The sequence below is a fragment of the Nelumbo lutea genome, chromosome 8 (assembly GCF_056320005.1).
Source record: "Nelumbo lutea isolate HS-2025 chromosome 8, American lotus-T2T, whole genome shotgun sequence".
NCBI lineage: Eukaryota > Viridiplantae > Streptophyta > Magnoliopsida > Proteales > Nelumbonaceae > Nelumbo > Nelumbo lutea.
Window position 1 is genome coordinate 820,204 of NC_142691.1, and position 22,585 is coordinate 842,788.

Genomic DNA, 22,585 nt, shown 5'->3' on the forward strand with positions numbered 1-22,585 from the left:
GTTATCCTCTAATTCTTCTAATTCTTCTTTATTCTTGTCCTTCTCTTTTAGGCAAAATATGTAGAACTTCCTATTGTCGTCATCAAATCAAGAAATCTAAATCCCATGGTTTATGGATATTTACCTTTTTCTTGTCTAATTCCTTTTAACTACTTGAAATGTCCTAATTTCAGTTTAGTTTTAATGTTAATAATTTACCATTTTCCTATATAACAACGTAAGGGGAAATAACCCGTAACCATTAGATCCTTTACCAGCATATGCAAAGGGCATGCCATCCCATCCTTATGCTACCTTAAATTGCAAAATTAATAGTGCACTCAATCTTTTTATGCTTGCTTCCTTTTTACTTCTCTAATTTGATTCCTATCAAAAGAACCGCATTCTTAGAAATACTTTGCCCATTGATAGTTGGACCTCTATATGAATGAGATTTTTTCAGAGATTTTCCCGAAATTTGTTGTTGTTTTTGGTGTATCTCATTTTCCATTTTATCATAATTTTGCAATTCCCTTTATAGTGGGGATGGGAATTTAAAGTGTGTGTGTGGGGGGGGTATTTATAGTGGGGATGGGCATAAATACATTTGGGAAACTAAAACAATTCTGAGGGGAACTTAACTCTAGAAGGCATTTATTTAAATGTTTCATTTATTAATTTAAATATAACAGGTTTGATTTTATTTCATTTGTTAATTTTGTCATTTTCTCTATCTTCAGTGCATCGCACGGGCTTCACGCTAGTATACATTAAATTGCAACAGATGAGAATTTTACAGCTAGAGGTTTCAATGATTTGAAACACAGCAAAATAATTGATTCAGGCGGTCAGGCCTTTATCCATGATAAAATTCCTTTGTAGAACTGGAAGACACTCGAAACGACGATATATACACAAGATAAGCCCCTTGACAGTGGGGAGAATTAATGCCAGATCAAATACAAAGAAATTGACTGATGTATTGTGACGAATATATTGCAAATGATGCATACATACACAAAAAAGATATTATACATGTAACTGACAGACAAACTATTTGATATTATTCCTCCGTCGTGAATTTCTTGGCATCAAACCGCCTTGTTCATTCTTCTAACAAATCATTGACATATATTTTCCTAAGAACAGGAATACATCTACCATCCTAAAAAAAATATAATGGATAAAAGGATAAAGTAAAATTCATCAAAAAAAAAAAGGATAAAGTAAAAGAAGCATTGACAGACTGAATAAAAAGGGGTTAAAAAAAATAGAAGAAAAAGAGGGCATTGAACCCCAACTTACATCTTCACATTTTCACAGTATCATTCAAGTGAAGGCCCACCTTGTGCATTCTCTTCACAGACGTCCAATTGGGACTCATTGGGGATAATGGTTGAAGGAGACCATTGGTCTGGTACCATGAGAAAATAAGCAGACATGGCTTTTCTGAACCGTTTCTTGTATTGCTTGGGAGAGATTACAGTTGGAGATGAGTTCTTTGGACCACCAAGTATCCCTGAAGCCTTCACCCATGTCTCGAGGTGTTTGTCCCAGGTGTACTGCCTCATGAAATCAATTATCCCCACAACCAGCTCATGCTTCTCCTCATCCACCCCGACCAGTAATGAGTAATCCATTACATCAATGGACTGCCATATTGTTAATATGAATCAAATATCAAGAGATGACCAACAAAATATTTCTTTCCTACTTAAAATACATGGAAAAATTTTAGTCCAATCAAAATGCAAAGAACCACAACTGATCTCAGCAAGAAGGATTAACAGATTTGTCAATTTTTTTTAAATTTACTAGATATACTTGGACCAAGAAATATAAGATACTTCCCTGTAGATTGCCTAAAACATCTACTGATTCTGAAATAGAAGAGGGACCAGTCAAATGAAACCCAAGTACAAATAAATATTAAAAGGGAGAGGGACCTGATCAATTGATTGTTAACAAGATTTAGTGATCACAATCTGAATAAGTATGGCATAGACAGGCCCTGTTCATCTGATCAAATAGGTGTTTTTGCATATTTATACTGATCCCTGTCCCATACAGGTTGCCCCACGCTCACCTGAAGCAGTTGGTCCTGGGCTGTTCAATAAATGAGGTGGGGTTGGATCTTCTATCTTAAAGAGTTCATTGGGAACATGGATACTAGTGTCACAATTTGACACAAGTATAAGCTTTAAGACTCGGCAAATCCAAAATAAGATTCAGGAACTCCACAGAAATACTTTAGTTCTACGTTAAAATTTTTAATGACTTAAATGTTGTATAAATAATGGGATAATTGTTCAAAAAAAATCAAATGCAGATGCATAAATCAGTGCAAACAACAAAAGGAAACAAAGATGGATTATACTAAATTATTAAGTATTACAAATTTACAATCCAGGTTAAGGTTTTACCAAGAATTAAAGGTTCTTTAGTCACATATTACAAATGAGGCAAAGAGGAGTCCCCTCAGGTATTGTACCCATTTTGAAGTTTCCATGTAACATAACTGGTGGTAACCTAATATACCCATCACCAAACCCATGACTATGTGCACATAATTATAGTAAATAACAATTAAGAAGGTCCAATTAGTAAGTATTTTATTTTTAGCTTGAACCATGAAAATTACAGCAATTGGTTATTTTGAGCTTACCGCAAGAAAAGAAGTATCATTCCAAACAGCTCTCTCCAACAACCGCTTAGCCTTGTTTCCCACAAAAATCGGAGAAGTTGGCATTGTTTCTATGAGGTTCTGATCCAGCAAAACCTTATTGGTCCCACTTGAATCTGGATTATACCGTGACCGAGAAGATCCCTTAAGGTCATAAAGTCTTGTAACATTCCGCCCAAACAGAAGATTCTCCATGACTAAAACATCCATCCTTGACTCCTTCCCCCCTTTAAGGTGCTTCGATGTCACCTGACATAAAATGAATAAATAAAAGTAGCAACAATATCAGGACTTAGTCTTGGAGATGGTTGATGGGTTTATTCTAAAATATGAAAAGCTTGGTCCTTAAATCAAGAAGGAGGTTCTTAACTTAGATAAGGTCATGGTTGAGCCTCAGTGACATAGCTTAAAGATCAATATTCTACCTGGTAAATCCCCAGAATCTTTGCCAGACATGTAGGACTTCCTGTGCCAATTGAATCAGAGAGGTATTTGAAATACTCAGGAGCAAACTTGATGAAAGATTCTAGCTCTGTCTTTGTAACCTGTTTGACGATAAACCGATCATCCAAGGTTTTTGCAAAAAAGACATTGCTCTTGCCACCTTGGGCCCCCCACTTCTTACAGCGACTGAGGGACCTTATGAAATCTAACTCAAATGGGCAACATGTTCTCCTCAAGGCCTCAAACCGCTTAGCATAGTAGCAAGTAACAGTATACCTCACCTTCCCTAGAGGGCCATCATCTGTAACAGAAACTCTCACATGCAACGCCTTTGTAGATAAGAGTGGTTCCAACATCAGAGAGCTCCGGGACCCAGACATAGATAAGATGCTATCATCTGTGGACCCAAGACTTCTAAATGATTCGGAGGTCATTTCATCAAATAGATGAAATGAATGAAAATTCACCAAATCAAAAGGTGGTAAGGAGACTAAAGAGTCTCCCCCATCTTTTGGTCTATCCCGCTCATCAGACATCTGGGCATGATAATCCTGAGAGAGCAGGGCATATGATATAATACTTGTGGTTTCATCATCATAAACTGGCACAACAGTGTCATTGAAACCTATAGGCAACAGAAATCTGGCACCACCTTGACGCTCTAAGTCCCGAAACGATGTGACATAGACAGGATCATATCCACTAAGCGTATCGAGCTTTGGAACACTTCCTGAAGAAATTTTGTTGAAAGAACGGTAGAAGTTTAGGAAAGGCATGCTTACCCAGCTTGTAGTGTCATACACATTGTCAGTTCCCTTGATTGCTCTTGCAGGTCCAAGAGATTGAGATATCTCAGCTCCATCTCGGTTTTCCAAATGCTCTTCCAACTCCGGTTTTGCCACTGCAACATCTATCATGACTGACGAATCAACAACAGCTGCATCAGGAAATGTATAACCATTCTCTCTTGGTGTTGCACTTCCTGGGTGATTTTCACCTGTCCATGCTGCATCAAGAGTGTCTGACAAACTTGCCATAATTGGGAAGTGCCCCTCTGAGAGAACCCTACGAATTACTCCAGATTCCAAAGGATCAAATTGATCATCAAGCTTTTGGCCAGTAGACAAATAAACCATGCCTTCCTTCTCATTTTTTGGATCTTGATTCATCTCTCTTCCTTGACTAGCTAAGGCATCCTGATTAGGCTGCTCACCAGATCCTCCTTGATTAAGGCTTTCATCAGGCTTCCCATCCCAAATTAAGGAGTCACAACTGGATAAAGCCTTACTTGTATTATTAGAAGTGTTCATCTCAACAAGCTTCTCAATCGAATCAAGGGTTTTCTCCTTGCTTTTTGCCATAGAGCTGCTTAGCCCTTCCTGATGGTCGTTGTCTAAATTGGCTGTATATATCAAGCGGCGGTCCCACACGTAAGACTGAAAGAGCAACTGCCTCTGCAACCGATTAATCTCAAGGATATCAATTATAGGTTGGCCATTCTTTGCCTCCCTGTTCAGAGCTTTATGGAGAGATTCCTAAGACAATGTTGAGAAAATAATCAGAACCTGATAAAGTGGAAAGGCTGACTACTTAATCACCGTATATTATAAGATCTACTATTCACCAATCTGGCCAGTTCAACTACTTGGCTATCACTTGGAAAAATCAGCAGTTCATTAGGTTGTTTCTTTCTCGGTTACCTCCTTAAAAATAACTAAAATAATTTAGTTTGTTTCCTTTTCTTGATTGAACAGATTTATAAGCTAACCACATGATATTGGCATACATCACAACCCAAGAGATTGCCTACTCATTGAAAGGTCCAGCTAGGAACACAAGTGGACCTGACAGAAAGCACAAAGTTGAAAACCAAAGTCATTCTGTCAACCAACAGAGTTTTAGCTCTAGACCAACATGCAATTAGACTGTCATTTTTTGGGGTGGGTGAGGTGATGTGTGGGGAGAAAAGCAATCAAAAGGCACAACCTCAAATTCTGCCTTCTCCTTTTGTATTATCCCTTCTAGTTCTGCAACACGATGTCTTGATTCAGCTGCTTTCACATCACTTTTAAGGAATCCTGAACCTGATCTTTTCTCAACAATCTCATGGAGACTGTTGAGTACTTCAGTAAAAAGAAGTTCTGTCCTGTCAACCACCTGTTAAAAGCAAGACCAATGAATCATCCACAATGAACAGGAGTTTCAAACATATATTTCTGGAATCAGATTTATGATAATTAGACCTCTTTTGCTTCTTTCTGTATCCATTCTTGACTTCCATAGTTAAAGTCAAGTTTAGAGGGTGGAAGATAAACAGAATGAACATCAATTGAACCATAACGAAAGCATGCAACCATTCTCCCAAACCTGTACACGTAAAAATTTGGAAATCAGGTAGAGTGAATAATGCACATATAGGCTCAAACACAGTTAGACATGTAAAAATTAATTTGTTATTTGTCCAGAGAGTTATTACCATATGCACATGGAATATCAGGACATTTAGTTAAAGTTTGACAGTGAATAAGAATAACTATGATATCTCCAGGGACAAAATTCTTATGAATATACCTAATGGGTTGACCAAGGTTATCCAACAATACCAATCATTCCTCTTTCTTAAGTCTTAGTCATGTTGAACAAGCAAGTCTTAAATCTCAGAAACATTTAAATATCAAAAAATATCAAGTAACACCTATTATCTACATATACTAGTAGTAGTAATGTGCATGCATCACACATCACACATGACAACTTTCAAATATTATTTACAATAGCATTTGATCAAAATAATGTCCAATTAGAATAGTTAGGAAAGGAAAAGTAATCTGATTTGACTGTTCTCGTGAAATAAAATAATAAAAAATAGATAATATGGATTGCAAGAGTAGTTTTCATCCTTTTCTTTTCTTTTCTTTTGGTATATAAATTCTCTGCAAAATAACATGACTAAAAAAGATAGCAAGGCTGGCATGCATAATTTAGCTTCCATCCATATGGCCATACAAAATCCTGTCCCCTCCCACCCCACTCCCCCACCCCCCACCCCCCAAAAAAAAAGAAAAAAAAATTACACTTGAACCTTTGGAGAATGCAAAGCATTACAAGTATTCAAGCAAACTTGTTGAGGTCAAGATTCAGTAACCTTTAGCTGTTTCAATAAAAATCTTGCATTCATAGTACAAAAGATACACAGTTTTGTGGCTTTGGCAAGCCAGTGAAGAGGGCAGCTGTGAATTTAGCCCTAATTAAATGAAATCCAAACATTGTCATCATATAGGAAACAAAGGGGGAGGTTTGGGATAATCAGGTGGTATCAGAGATAATAGGGTGCTAAAAGTTTTGGGTGGAAGTCCAAGCCACTAATAGGTTCAAGTGGTATAATATTTTTTATTTTTTTGATAAATGGTAAGTGTTTAAATTATGTTACTGAAAAGGAGGGTGAAACACCTTCAGAGTTCAAGGTATACAGAAGGTATAAGAGAGTGTGCATTCACAAAACATACAAAAAGTATAATATGCACAAACCAAAAAATGATAGATGACCACTGAGATTAGATGAGTAAGCCCATTTCATCATATTCCATTCAGCCTTGCCAATGATTTCTTACAACAGAGCACTCTGCCTCTAAGATTCTGCTATTTATTTCCTTCCAAACTGTCCAACCAATGATAGAAGACTGAGAGTTTCATAGCAACTTCCCCTTAGCTAAACAACACAAACTCTCAAAGATGATAGAAAATCAACCATGGTGGGGGGAAGAACCTAGCACTAGTGTTTTAAAAGTGCAAGGGGTTTTTTTCTCTCGTGGCACAAGGCACAAGGTGATGTCTGCACTTTTTGAAGCAAGTCACAAAATATTAAAAAAAAACAAAAAATTCATAAAAATGAAAAAATAAAATAAAATATTAAAATAATATTAATTAAAAATGCATACTTAAATTTTAAACTAAATGTTTTAAAAAGCATAATAGCTCAAATTAAAATCGATAAACATAGGACATAAAACATGTTTAAGAACTTGAAACTTTCAATCTCTTTATTTCTTTCCCAATTGCATTACTCTAATTCTATAAGCCGCTTTATACTTAGCCACTTGAGGTAAGCCAAACTGAGTCCATGCTAGGTGCTCCAGGCACATACCTTTCTAAAGGAGGTGTGACTAGGCGCACCTTTTTGACTCACTGCCTATTGCATCTGAAATAGTTGGATAAAAGTTTGAAGCAATCACCCAGAGCATGGTTTGACAGGTTCCAGGGAGCTTTGATTCGTTTTGGATACATAAAGACTCAGATCGTACACTCTTTGTGAAAAGGAAAAATCACTTTTGTCAGTTCTAATAGTATATGTTGATGACATTGTAGTTACAGGAAATGATCTACCATACGTTTCATCTGATTTATAGATAGCTGATATCTTCACCAAGGGAGTTACTAAAAGCAAGTTGGAACATGATCTATGCAAGTTGGGAATGTGTGATATCTATTCCCAACTTGAGGGGGAGTGTTGAGGATTTGTTGAGTAGTTGTTATTTATTTGTAGGTTTTAGTTATTTGGCTCAAGGCCCATTAGTGTAATGCTGTTTTTATGTTTTTATTGGTGGATTAGCAGAAGGAGCCCTATTAAGGGCATATTGGTCATTGTAACTCTTTGTATTATCCATAAAGAGGTGGGCCCGGGCCTTTAGTTCTCTATTATGTTTTTTTTTCTTTTGCTAAGTGTATGGGCCTGGGCTTATTTTGTACTTCTTATCTTTACTTGCTGCCACCTAAGCAGGGGCGGTTTTGTCGCTTATTCAAACTCACTTATTTTATAACATTCCTGGGCTGGACAGTAGAGATTACTTCTCTAACCAAGGGCTGAACGCCTTCATGGTATCCAAGCACTAAACCTGTCCTAGGTCCTGTTGTTTCTCTTTCTTTCTTCCTTCATTCTTCCTTCTTTCTTCTTGTTTATTCCTTACTGAAACCCTAGTTCTGATCGTAACTTACTGAACTTTGTTCTCTAGGGTTCTGCCTTGGTATTGTAGATCAAGGAAACCCTAAGCTGGTCATATATTGCCTGTTAGTGTGCAAGCTAAAATGAATAGTCAAGGCAACTACTAGAGAGACCTTACTGCAGGTCTAGATGCTGGACTCTTAAACCCAGGTGCTCAAGAAGCTTTCTGGAGATTGACAGTGAAGGGGACTGAAGTATACAGTTTTTTTTAGATTGAACCAGAAAAGGTTTCCTCTTTCCTCCCACTGTAAGCTGAATATTCTGCTGATACTTGGACCAAAGGGGAAAACTCTTGCTTTTTGTGAAGAAGTACTGCTGGACTCCAGCAAGTTTAGATGTCTTCAGATTTAAGTGAGGTGAAACAGGTCAGGTGAGGGCTTCTCCAACATGAAGAACCCTAGTTTTCTTAGTCTCTTTTTTATTGGAAACGCTAACTTCATTACTGTAAAATTAAGATACAATTGTCAACCCCTAAGATAAGAGTTGGGCCCAAGTAATTTGAATTACAGAACTGCCCAGAACAAAACTTCCCTCTCTGTCCCTTGTTTGGCTAAGGTATCAGCCAGACGACTAGCTGATCATCTTTTCCACTTGAAGCCTGCATCAAGCTCCCTTTTCCCGTATGGGCTGTTGATACATCCATGCTCCCAAATTGCCTGATTGCAGCCAGTCCATTAACAATTTAGAATCTCCTATCTCCACTTGGTGTAATCCCAATTGCTTGGCATATTTTACACCTTGAAGCAGAGCCATCACTTCTGCTCATAATTAGTCTCCCACCCTTGTTGGCCCAGAGAACATAGCAACAATTCTCCCATCTCCATCTCTAAATACTCCCCCAATACCTGAAGGCCCTGGGTCACCTCTAGAGCTCCCATCAAAGTTCAACTTTAATCTTTGTTGTGTTGGAGGGGATCACATTTCCTGCTGTCAACAGACCCAGAGCAGAATACAAAATTCTGGGGATGAAGAATGGATGATTCGGCCCTACCACAAGGGTCCTTTATATAGAAAGTAAAATTACAGAAATTACAGAGAGGCCCTTGTAGGGAAACACAATTTAAAGAATTTACAGAGAGGCCCTTGCAGGGATGAAGTGAAAATAATAATAAATAAGAAAACAATACAATAAGGACTACAATAAAATGGTATATCAGGGAGTTTCTTCGCACTTCCCCTCAAACTGATGTAGAGGCATGAGCATCAGTTTGCTTACTAGAAATAAGTGTCTGGATCTCGTCATGGCCTTTGTGAAGATGTCAGCAACTTGCATATCAGAGGCAACATGAGGGAGAGAGATAGAATTTGCAAGAAACATATTGCGGATAGAGTGGTAGTCCACCTCAATATGCTTTGTCCTTTCATGAAAGACAAGATTAGAGGCAATCTTAATAGCACTAGTGTTATCCGCATGCAGAGTAATGGGCGTAGGAGAGGAACCTGAAATAAAGATTGAAGCCAAACAACTTCACTACAAACAGATGGCATTGCCCTATACTCTGCTTCCGTAGAGGACTTGTAAAAAGTCGGTTGTTTCTTGGACTTCCATGATATTAGAGAGTCACCCATGAAGACATACCACGTGGTAGTTGAGCGTCGTGTGTCGGGGCATCCAGCCCAATTTGCATCAATATAGGCCTTCAATTGGAGAGAAGAAGATGAAGAAAAGAAAAGACCCTGTGATAAAGAACCTCAAATATAGCGGATAATTCAATGCACTGCAGTCAAATGAGGTTGATGAGGTGCAAAGACAAACTAACTAACAACTTGAACTACATGTGAGATGCCAGGATGAGTTATGGTCAGATAGATGAGAGACCCTAAAAGTTGCTGATAGTGGGAAGCATTAGGAAGTAGGGAGCTTTCTGATTTGGATAATTTGACATTCAGCTCCAAGGGAGTATCAACTTGTTTATTATCAGTGAGGTTGGCCAACTTAACAAGATCAGAGGCATCCTTGTGTTGGACTTCAAGTCCCAAGAAATAGTTAGGAGGGCCAAGATCCTTCGTGTGAAAGGAACCATGGACAAGAGACTTGAGGTCCTAGATTCCTTCTATATCATAAAGTAAGAGAATGGTAAGGCCCTAGGGTCTTTTCCAAACAAAGAGAGAGTAGTTCGATGCACTTTGGCTATATCCTGCTTGCACGACAACATCTCTGAATTTTTCAAACCAAGCTCGAGGGGCTTGCTTGAGCCCATAGAGGGACTTCTTTAGTCGACAAACGAGGGAGGGATCACTACAGTACCCTGGAGGAGGTTTCATATATATTGTTTCCTTTAGATGCCCATGTAAAAAGGCATCTTTCACATCCAGTTGAAAGATTGTCCAACAGTGAGCAGCGGAGAGGGCTAAAAGAACACGGACTATAGTAATCTTGGCTACTGGAGAAAAATTCTCTTCATAGTCAATGCCATACTCCTACTTATATCCCTTTGCCACAAGCCTGGCTTTGTATGGTCTAGTGACCCATCAAATTTCAGCTTGATGGAATAAACCCATTTTCTCCCAATAATAGAGCCATCTGAAGGTGTTAGGACAAGGTCCCAGGTGTCATTCTCATGCAAAGTTTGAATCTCTACTTTCATGGCTTCTTACCGCTGAGGGCTTCTACTAGCTTGCTGGTAAGAATGGGGAATATCTGTAGAGGTCAAAACAGTAGAGAAGGAACTATGGTTTGAAGGGAAACTATATTGGTCAGGTGGTCTAGAGATATGAGCAGAACAACGTAAAGGAACATGAGGAATAATTGAGGAATCTTATTAGAGTTCGGCCTGCCTGTTAGACTGATAACAATCAAGGAAAAGAGAGAAGAGAGAAAGAGAGAAAGAAAGGAGAAGAGTAGAAGAGAAGACAAGGAGGAAAAGGTCTGGTTCAAATGAGAGAAAAGTCAACCCTCCCATTTGGCCAAATCTGTTTTATATTACTAAAAAGTCAACCCTCCCATTCGGCCTGCTTGTTAGATTGATAACAGTCAAGGAAAAGAGAGAAGAGAGAAAGAGAGAAAGAAAGGAGAAGAGTAGAAGAGAAGACAAGGAGGAAAAGGTCTGGTTCAGATGAGAGAAAAGTCAACCCTCCCATTCGGCCAGATCTGTTTTATATTACTAAAAATATTGTTGAAAAGTCACATGTGCCCCTACTTAAGTTAGGGACATTAGATCTAACATAAACTTACACATCAGCACCTAACCATAAGCACAAAGACAGAAATATCCCTACATACTCGACACTAACAAATCTAAAACTAGGGCATCACTTACAGGGTTGTCTATGATGGGCGAGGGATCCAAACCAAGAGGAAGAGGGGTCATAGGCGTAGGAGCTGGACCACGAACCTGCTTGCAAGAGAAGATGAGAATTTCCTTCTTAGCAGTGGATGATGGAGTATCCTGTTGTTCAAAATCATGCAAAACTAAAATAGGGGTGCAAATAACTTGGCAATTCCTGAAAAAAAAGGAGATATCCTCAAGAAAAATCACATTTCGAGAAATACGAATTCGACGTGTTGAGGGATCATAACAAATGAATCCCTTGTTGCTCGGGCTATACCCCACAAAAGCACACATGACAGACTGAGCCAAAAGCTTTGAACGTTCACGAGGAGGAAGATGAACAAAGCTTAGGCACCCAAAGACATTTAGATGGGAAAGATCTGGGGGTGGGGGGATCCAAACATCTTTTGATGAGGAGAAATGTTAGCAAGCACAAATGATGAGATACAATTGATTAGATATACTATAGTGCTAGCAGCCTCAACCCATAATGTGGGAGGCGCATGTGATTCTTGTAGGAGAGTCATTAAAACATTGAGAATGTGACCATTCTTTCTTTCTGCCACACCATTTTGCTAAGGAGTGTCTAGGAAGCATCGTTGGATTTGTGTGCCATGATGTTTCAAGTAAGCCAAAAAATTCTCCGTCACTGTATTCTCCCCTTGAGTCTGAGTGTAAGGTGTGTACATTCACTTGGAAACGAACTCAAACCATGTTATGAAACAACCTATAGGTTCAAAAAACTTCTGATTTATGTTTGAGAAAGTAGATCTAAGTGTATCTGGTACAATAATCAATGAATAGCAAAAAATACGTGTATCCCATCCGAGAAATAACAAAAGAAGTCCAAACATCACTATGAATAATTTCAAAAGGCAAAATAGCATGTCCAGCTCAGTGAGTGAACGGTAAAATATGAACCTTACTCAAACAACAAGAAACGCAAGATGTATCAAAGGATTTCATAGAAGGAATTTTAGTTTTAATAAAACCAGACTCGAACAAGTATTATAGAAATGGGGTGGCCCAAGTGTTTATGCCACAAATTCCAAACATAGTTTCTCTAGCTCAAACCAGGACTCAATGTAGAAGATCTCAAAAAAGCAGAGGATGATGCTGATGGAGATTTCTCAAACTCCAATGCAGACAAGCAGCCCATCTTACGCCCCTTCCCTTTCACCTTCCTAGTGCATTGGTCATGAATCAAATAACCATTAGAGGAAAATGTTAGAATATGACCTTCATCAACTAATTGACCAACTGAAATAAGGTTGGCAGTAAGTTTAGGAACAAGGAAGGTTCTAGCAAGAAACAAGGAATTTGAGGGGGAAAGTTTGATACACATGTCATCACTCCCAATGATGTCAAGTTTCTCACTATTAGCAGTGACAATGTGCCTATAGTTGGTCTCAGACAATCTGTTTGAAGGTTCAAGATAGGTCCCAATCATATGATTTATAGCACCATAATCAATTACCCAAATGGGAGAAGAGCAATAACCGAAGAACTCACCAGATAGGCTGACCGATAGCAGAAAAGGCAGATGAGATGGTAGAAATACCAGTTGTCGTATCTCTTCCTTATTCATGAAAGCAGAGGATTCTCCCTTGGCAATAAGGGTATCGGACACTCGTCCCTCAAACGCTTGATAAGCGCGTGTCTGATTCTTCTTCATGGGTCCTTTGGGTGGATGAATTGGGCAATCTAGAATGATATGTCCATGTTGTTTGCAATATGTGCAGACATTCTTCTTTTTGCAATGAGAGGCTATATCTCCATATCCTTTACATTCATAGCATTGAGTTTCAAAAGGGTCATTCCCACTAGATTTCTTATTCCCTCGTTCAAGAAAAACAATACAAATCCCTGAATCAAGATGTTTCCCTTATATGTTTGCAGCAATTAGGAGTCTAGCTTCTTCCCTCAACAACTCTCCCATCACAGAGTCTAAGTCTGGAAGAATTCCTCTACTCAAAATATTTGACCTAATTATTTCATAGTCAGGTCTTAGCTTCATGAGAAATTGGTTAACTTTCCTATTTTCAAAATGTTTTTTGCAAATACTTGACACATTCAACAGGATCAGAGGGTTCGGTATGAACAAGTTCATATTCAGCCCAGAGATCAATAAAGCCTAAATAGTATTCTCGTATCTTTTTGTCCCCTGGCAATAAGCAAAGATTTCAGATTCAATCCGGTATTGTCGTGACATATTGGACTGATGATAAACCTTTTTCAAGTAGGCATACATCTCATAGGTAGTCCTCAGTCTTCTCATAGGAACACTAATGTGAGGCACAATGGAGCTCAAAATCCAGGAGACTAACTTTCCGTTGTCAAGCTTCCATTGTGTATAGGCTTTACTATCAACCTCAGCCTCATCAGGTTTACATACAGTTCCATTCAATTTACCTTCAAGTCCCTTTCTCTCAACAAAGAAATCAAATTGGAACTTCCACATATTGTAGTTAGTTCCATCAAAGCTAGACTGTTTGCAAAGAGATTCACTCAAAAGGAAGGTGTGGACTACAAATAGACATTTTCTCTAATGGCTAAACTAAACACCATATGGGTATTACTCTCCTTAGCAACAAACTTTTCTTGGGAGTTTCATCAATTGGGTGTTAAGAATGCTTTTCTGAATGGAGACTTATAGGAAGATGTTAAAATGGATTCTCCTCCATGGTATGACATGAAAGGAAAAGTGTGTAAAACTGAAGAGGGCCTTACATGGGCTTAAACAATCTCCAAGGGCTTGGTTTGAGAGATTGTGCAAGGCAATGAAGGCTGTAAGGTACAAATAGAGCAATGCCAACCACTTATTGTTCCATAAAAGAAATGGACGAAGCCTAACAGCACTGATTGTATATGTTTATGACATGATTTTCATTGGAAATGATCCAAAGGAGATTTAGAGGTTGAAGTCCTTAGGCATAGAGTATTAGATTAAAGACTTGGGACCTGTAAGATATTTTTTGGGAATAGAGGTAGCTAGCTCTAGTGAAGGGGTTTAATGTTGTCAAAGGAAATATGCATTGGATCTTTTGAAGGAGACAGGAAAGATAACCAAACTGGTTCATACTCCTATAGATCAAAATCATGGGCTGCAACAAGATGATGAAGAACTTTACCCTGATAAAGAAAGATACCATAAATTTGTTGGTAAACTGTTCTACCTATCTCTCACCAGACCTAACAGTATATTCAATTCTTATGGTAAGCCAGTCTATGCATGCACCTCAAGTTTCACACATGAAAGTGGTAGAAAGGATTTTGAGTTGCCTCAAGACATGCCCTATAAAAGGATTATTATTCAAAAAACATGATAGAATTGAGATGGGGGCTTATACTGATGTTGATTGGGTTGGATCTCTTGGAGATAGGAAGTCTACATCTATATATTGTACCTTTCTAGATGGTAATCTTATTACTTGGAGAAGTAAGAAACAAACTGTGGTATCTAGATCAAGTATTGAAACTGAATAAAAAGCCATGGCACATGGGGTTGCTAAGTTACTGTGGCTTCAAATTCTTCTGAATGAAATGGGGATAAATGTGAATGGACCTCTAAAGCTCTATTGTGACAACCAAACAACGATTAACATTGCTAATAATCTAGTCCAACATGATAGAACTAAACATATTGAAATAGATAGATACTTTGTGAGGGAAAGGATTGTTTCTAGAGATCTCTATATTCCTTACATGCCTACCACAAAACAGCTAGTTAATGTATTCACCAAAGGCCTTACCAAACCAAGATTTGTGGAGCTTCTATGCAAGTTGGGCATAACAGATATTTATTCTCAGCTTGAGGAGTATTGTGGGACATAAAGAGGTGGGTTTGGACCTTTAGTTCTCTATTATGTTTTTTTTCTTTTGTTAAAGTGTATGGGCCTAGGCTTATTATGTATTTATTATCTTTACTTGCTGCCACCTAAGTAAGGGCAGTTCTGTCTTTTAGTGTAATATTCAAACTCAATTATAAAAAACATTCCTAAGATGAACAGAGGAGATTGCCACCAATTCTTCTTCTCTAACCTAGGGTTGAATGTCTTCATAAATATTAATGGGTTGAGGAAGCCAGGCCATCTACTCTCGAGCACCCTTCTCCTATCTCTTCTCTTAATTCTTAAACCTTTTTTTTATTTCTATTATTTTCTACCAAGTCTAACACCAATATAGTTGTCCATTTCGGATAAAGAAGACTTCTCCTTAGAAATTCATCAAATATATTTAACGACCAAGATGAGTGTGGTACAAGAAGAGGGTTGAGAACAACTAATTGATCTATGTTTCAACCAATAAGATCTCCAATTAGATCCATCAAGTGGGAGGTCCATAGTGTTTGCATGTACGCTACTACTGATATGCCATCCATATATGACAATTGCCTGTTATAATACCAAGAGTTCATATTTACCAATACAAAAGCATTGGTTGAGCAAAAGTTAAAACATACCCATAGAACCGAAGACAATCTCTGTGTAATGAATGACCACAGCTAGCTACCCTGCTTGCAGCAGCATGGTTTGAAAAGCTAAGCTCCAAAAATTTTCCAAAAGATAAACCCCAAGCAGCATCAGACATCACCACTCTCTGAGTTGCTGGAGGAAACCCATTGGTCCGAGGACATCTCAGACATCTATGCCACATCCAAATCTTCCCTTCTCGTTCGCCTGGCAAGAGAAACTCTGGAAGCTTCTTAACAGAAATTGTAACACTACCTTGCCGATGGGTATAACAATGAACATGTGCTTCTGATGGCATTTCACAGGAATGACAACAGTAACTCTGAGAAGAAAAATCTACTGAGTCTCAAATGTAAGTGAAATTTAGGAAAATATGTAGATACACAAAATAAGAAAAGATGACCTGGTCAAACAAATGGTCACGTAAAAAACGCCCCAAAGGCTTGTCAAAGTTGCCATAGTATTTGATCCGGAATAAATGCGCCCGCTCACAAACAGTACCCTTCCATACGCACCGGGTTGATAAGGAAACCAAAATACTCTGATTATCAGAAGGAGATGGAGGAAACTCCTCCTTAGAAGGCCCCTGCCCCTCATGGTAGTTATTACTATCATGTTGCAAGGATGCTAGTTCTGAAGCATTAGGATTATACGTAGCAACTGCATTGCAATCAATTTGAGTGCCATTACCTACAAACCCACCATTCTCTGAGGTTTCTAGGACCCCAAAACCATTAGAAATTAGGTGGCTAGCCACGTTTTTATGGCTGCAGTTGGCTGCAGAAGGTTTGACCTCAAAAGATTCCTCACAGCCCATCCTATCTTTATCCTCAAAGGCATGATGTGGATCAGGCTCATTAAGGTAAGAATCAGACACAAACTGCCTTGATGGAGTTAAGGCATGGAAAAAACCAGAAGAGTGATAGCTTGGATCTTGTCCTTTATACTGAGAGTCAAGATCTTTGGGTAAGCAAGGTGATAAGGCCATTTCCATTTTGCTATTAGATCCATTTCTGATTGGTAAAGTCACATCCGATGTGAGGACTCTTCCAGATTTTTGCAGTTCAGTACTGGATTGTGGTCCCTGACACTTGCCAATGGCAGCGATAGCAAAATCAGGTATAGTGGAAATGGACTTGTCAATACTTGATGGTTTGTCTGGAAGTGCAACAGTTATTGGGGACTTTAATGGGAGTTCTGGCAGAGAAGCCCCTTTGCTATTAGATCCATTTCTGATTGGTAAAGTCACATCCGATGTGAGGACTCTTCCAGATTTTTGCAGTTCAGTACTGGATTGTGGTCCCTGACACTTGCCAATGGCAGCGATAGCAAAATCAGGTATAGTGGAAATGGACTTGTCAATACTTGATGGTTTGTCTGGAAGTGCAACAGTTATTGGGGACTTTAATGGGAGTTCTGGCAGAGACGCCCCTTCATCGGCAAGAAAAGATGTCTCCAACGCCAAATGGTATGCTGCAAAAACTCCATATTGAACCACATGCTTCACCTTTTTCAACTCATCCCCATTGGCACCCTTCAGCAAAATCTGAAACAATAACAGCAAATAATCATCATCAAAGTCTTATCCCAATTATATGGGATCAGCTACACGAATCCCATTTTACCATTCTGTTCTGTTTAATGCCAATAAAAGCAAAGAATATCACTTGAATTTTATTTTGACAGTTTTTATCTTCAATCAAGAAAGAAAAACTATAATTCTTTCTAACAGTTTCAATCTTTCAACCACCAACCTATAGTCTATAGATAAATTACTGAAACAGTTAATGATGCATGGCAAAAGATATGGAATATGCAGAGCTCTTAAACAATAATCTTAATCATTGGTTTTACTCATCCATGTATAGCCTTTTCCTTCTTGGTTTTAGGGATGCACACGAATCAGATTGAATTCAAATCAGGGCATATCCAAATCCAATCCAGTAATGTAAATCCTATATCCAATCCAATGATTCAATGGATCCGAATTCGAATTCACTAAGGATGTTGGATATCCGAATCTGATCTAATCCAATTTAATTACCCATAGGTCTGTAAAATTTAACAAATTATTAACAGAGAATAAAACAAAACAGTCTATACAAGAAAAAAATACATAAGCATTTTTTCAACCATTTTTGTCATATATATTTTAAACAAAATGGGGGTATACATGTCTTTTTACAAAATAATATAAATAGTATAAAAATCAAATTACAAAATGCAATATAAATATATTTATACACATATATATATATATATTGTATATATCGGATTGCATAGGGGTATCCATATTCGATCTGATTTTAAACAGTCCTATATTTTTTTATCAAATCCAATCCAGAAATCTGACGGAGGGATATCTGAATCTGGAAAAATAGGACCAGTTTTGAATTTGAATCGGATCATGATCCGGTAACTCCTACTTGATTTGCAGCAGAAGTTTCTTTTTCTTTTCTTTGGATAAAATTCAGTATTTTGTTTTTTGGCACATAAATCTCCAGTGTGGACCAAATTTATTGGTTGGTCCCAGCTACCTCCTCTGTGGTATCATATACATTTTATCATACGAAATGTACTGCAGCTTGTATGACCTAGACCATAGATTGCTCCATATAGAAATATGACAACTTGAGATAAAAGAGTTTTGAAGAGCTTACAGTGCAACCCAATGGCTTTGGGCAGTCTTCAAAGAACATCAGTGTCTTCACCAGTTTCTTCCCACCTTGCCCAGCACTGCCATGCTCTTCAAGAAACTTCTCCACATGAAATGAGTCACAGTACCCCAGCTTCTGTGATGACAAATGATCGATTGAAGGGACAATTTGTGCACCCATACAACGAGCTATTCTCTCTAAAAGTGGCCTCTTAATATTCAGAACAAGTGATATGTCTTTCGCAAGGAGGTAATCTTGGGCAAAACGAGAAACCGACTTCTCTACCAAAAGGACATTGGGATGGTGTGCATCTATCTTTGCAACTGCCATCTTCAAATGGTCCATTTCCTAAATAAGGATGTAAAAATTCATAAGGACAATCTGTCCAGAAAAAAAACCCTACTTGATTGGTGGCTTTTCAGTTTATAAAAAACAAATGCAAGAGAGAAGTAAAAAATAAACATTAAGGAAAAAAAAAGATCAGCAAAGGAGGCTAAGGACAAATACCTGCTGCAACAAAGTATCAAAACTTGAAAGGAGGTTAGAAACTCGCTGATACTCAAGTGCTCCTCCAAGGATTAAGAAACGGGGTTTCTCTATTTTTGATGCCATTCTCCTGTGTGCCACATTCTTCTTACAAACAACTCCTTTGACCACCATACTAGAAGAAATGAAATCAAAAGCTTCATCAACAAAAAAGAGAACTAGGAAAAACAAGTTGCAATAAAGAAATACAGAATTGAACAGCAAACCCTGAAGTTATTACAGTCCCCAGAAATGTCCTGAAATTAGTTCCAAACTAAGGTCATATGTATTCATGTCCAATTCAAACCTAGATGCCACAATTGATCACTTTCACAAACTATGGATGCTTGTGTAAATCCTTCTAGAAGCTCCCAGTGAATCAAACAATAAAATGTTCAATAATCTTTAAAGAGAGATTAGAAAGTCCTTCTATTTCTACCTTCTTGAGGATAAAAAGGAGAACACCAGTTAGAATTTCCAAAGGTAAAACATCAAAAACAATATGATATGAAATATGATTAAATCAAACTCCATAAGAAACCATTATAAATCCCATACAAGCAAGATAGTCAAAGTCAAAAAAAAAGGAAAAGACAATCAACAACAACAATGTATCTTTTTTTATTGGTAACCATTACATTTTACTGGTTATGAAATAAAAGAATGGTTTACATAGAATGCATGCCAAGCATCCCTTGGTTTTAGGCTAGAATTTGCCACCTAATCCTTTCCTTTACCCAAACAATCAGAATTCAGACAATTGACACCAAAACAATTAGCGATATAACTCCTTGTTCAGTCATTTTATAAGCCAAACTTTTTCTGGACCTTTGGACCCAATAAAAGGTGGTTACTAATTCCCTCATCGGGCACTTAACCTCCTCCATGATATTCAATATTGCCACAACCCTTGACCATAACCACTCTAGAATCCCCTTCCACCATAGTGCTTGTAAAGATGGGATGGAGATTTCCGTAACACCAATGGGAACCTGGTTGAATCATAGTCATAACCACTCTAGAATTCCCTTCCACCATAGAGGCTTCTAATGAAATAGTTCTATAATTCAGTAGTTACAGAGTCCTCATAACCTATGGGTCCCCTTCCCATCCTTGGTCCTTGTAGCACTGCTTACAATTCAGTAGTCATAGAGTCCTCATAACCTATGGGTCCCTGAGTATGGATAATAGACCTTGGGCCAGGATTTACCACTTATTAACAGAAAATGTCTAGGCCCAAGCCCAAGCCCAACCCAATTATTGGGCCTATTCTTGAGCACAAGCCCGGCCTTAATATAAAGTCCAAAGCCCAGGCCCAAGCCCGAGCCCAAAGTCAAATGTGCGTTTTGCAATATCTTAGCTCTATCTTCTAATTCCATATGTTTTATCAAAAAAAAAAAATCTTCTAATTCCATATGTTTTAACTTGTTCCTATCCAATCACACATTTTTTGCAAATCAAAAATATTGCTTCCCAAGATACAATTATATGCCTGAGTTCAAACAAAAAAAAAATCACACATGAAAAAGACAAAATAGTAATACAAGTTATTACCTAATACCTATTACTAACATATATTTTTATTGTTTATAATATTACCTATTGGGCTTATTTAAAAATGTCCAAGCCTAGGCCAAACACTTACAGCCCAAGCCCATGGGCCTCAAAATGGGTTGGGTCAGGCAAGCCTATCAAGCTACCTGGTCCATATACAGGTCTAGTGGATAAGATTGCACCCTAACAATCTCCGATCAGCTCTCCTATACCTGAGACAATAGGATTACCCAAGCTACATCCTTCAAATTTCAGTTTAACTTGGTATACAGCTCATGGAAACCACTGCAATGAAACTGTAGATCTAGTTGATAATGAGAAAGCCACTCATTACCACCCTCTAAGTGCCCATTTGGGAGGCCTAAAGTGCATTGACTTCTGGCTCTCCTGGGATACCTGGGATATGCCCAACAGCAAACATCTCACTCTTTTTTTAAATTACTTTCAGCCCAAATACCACCTCAAACCAACTGAGAATGAATCTTAGATTCACCAGATAGCCCTGCTCCACCTCATGGAAAAAATAGTGAATCCTCTGCAAATTGTAACAGTGCAACATCACCCACTCCACACCCCTATCAAAGCCTTTTATGGCTCCCCCTTCAAGGACCCAAGCTATCATCTTACTCAGCTTCAGCAATGCATCTATACTATATTTTAAAATGCAGTTGTCCATATCAGACTCCGCATATTGTTTCTCAATCCTTTTAGAATTTTGTTGCTTTTTGAACTTTTAAAAATATAAAATTAAATATGAGAGTATTTAAGCTCACCCATAACCAATCCAGTTAAGAAACTGAATGTCATGGTTTTCAAAACCGGACCGGACCGGACGGTCAAACTGGAAAAACCGGGAACTGGTCAGGTGACCGGTTCCGTTTTTCCCCAAAACCAGATTTTTCCCAAAAACCGTTGGTTTTGGTCAGAAAACCATTGACCCGGGCAGTTAACCATTCAAACAGTTTTGACCTTTTTATTTTTCTTAATTTTTTTAATTTTTTAATTTTTTTGTTAGAACGGGCCGACCGTTCAACCCGGGAACTGGACCCCTAACCAGTTCGTTCTCTAGGTCGGTTTTAAAAACCTTGCTGAATGTAACATGGGAATTTTTTAACACAAGCCCGTGCATCATGCAGATCTCTTCTAGTATAAAATGGAGAGAGAACCTTAGAACTCTTAAATATTCCAAATGGAGATCCATTAAGCAAAATAGAGAATGGCTAGGATGTAACACATACCTTCATCCAATTTCTCCACCTATCACCAAAATTATCCGTTTTGAAATGTAGTCAAGGAAATTCCAGTTGACATTATTGACACTTTCTCCATCTTCACCTTGCATACAACTAGGGGTGATCATTCTTTGCCCAACCTACAAATTTCCAAGCTTGGGGCCAGATTTTTGTGTGCAGCCCAGGCCCAGGCCCACATCAATCCTGGAAAATTCAGGGCTGGGCTTGGGCCTAATGCTTGAAGTTTTAAGTTTTATTATTTTATATTTCCGAGCTTGGGCCTAACGTTTATTATTTTAAATTAAAGGTTTTAAGTTTTATTTTAACATATACAAATAAATATTTATGGATTCATAAATAAATATTTATGAATTGAAACATGTCAACAGTTGAATCAATTCAAGTATGAAATTGTCCTCCTAAGCAAGGGCTTATATAGGTGAAGGAAAAGCCTTCATTCTCAATCGGGAAAACACTCAATGGTTGCACTAACTATTTAGTGTCATTCCAAGTCCCACATTGCTCAAGATTGGGAATATGAAGGCCTTGCCTCATCTATAAAAGGATAGGTAACCCAAGCCAAATCAATTCTAACAATAAAATGAGGCCCATGCCTTGTTTTTTGTGTCATAGGTCTAAAGCCTAGCCAAGCCCAATTTAGCTTTGGCTTGTTTAATTTTTTTGTATGTATTGCATTTACATATTATTTAATTTAAAAAAATAAATTAATTAAATTTTATTATTTGATGTCCTAGGACCAAAGCCATT

General features: G+C 38.0%; 1 protein-coding gene across 1 annotated transcript in view; it reads right to left on the reverse strand.

The window, feature by feature from the left end:
• Positions 1-939: 939 nt before the first annotated feature.
• Positions 940-22,585, reverse strand: part of LOC148842071 (1-phosphatidylinositol-3-phosphate 5-kinase FAB1B-like) — a 41,948-nt gene continuing 20,302 nt past the window's right edge. The window contains exons 5-13 of the mRNA XM_088959935.1: positions 19,014-19,167; positions 18,510-18,854; positions 16,253-17,395; positions 15,840-16,171; positions 5,350-5,473; positions 5,093-5,263; positions 3,088-4,641; positions 2,645-2,911; positions 940-1,631 (exon numbers count right to left, since the gene is read on the reverse strand). Of these exons, the coding sequence (XP_088816061.1) occupies positions 1,305-1,631; positions 2,645-2,911; positions 3,088-4,641; positions 5,093-5,263; positions 5,350-5,473; positions 15,840-16,171; positions 16,253-17,395; positions 18,510-18,854; positions 19,014-19,167 (4,417 nt within the window). The 3' untranslated portion in view covers positions 940-1,304. The remainder of the gene's footprint in view (positions 1,632-2,644; positions 2,912-3,087; positions 4,642-5,092; positions 5,264-5,349; positions 5,474-15,839; positions 16,172-16,252; positions 17,396-18,509; positions 18,855-19,013; positions 19,168-22,585) is intronic.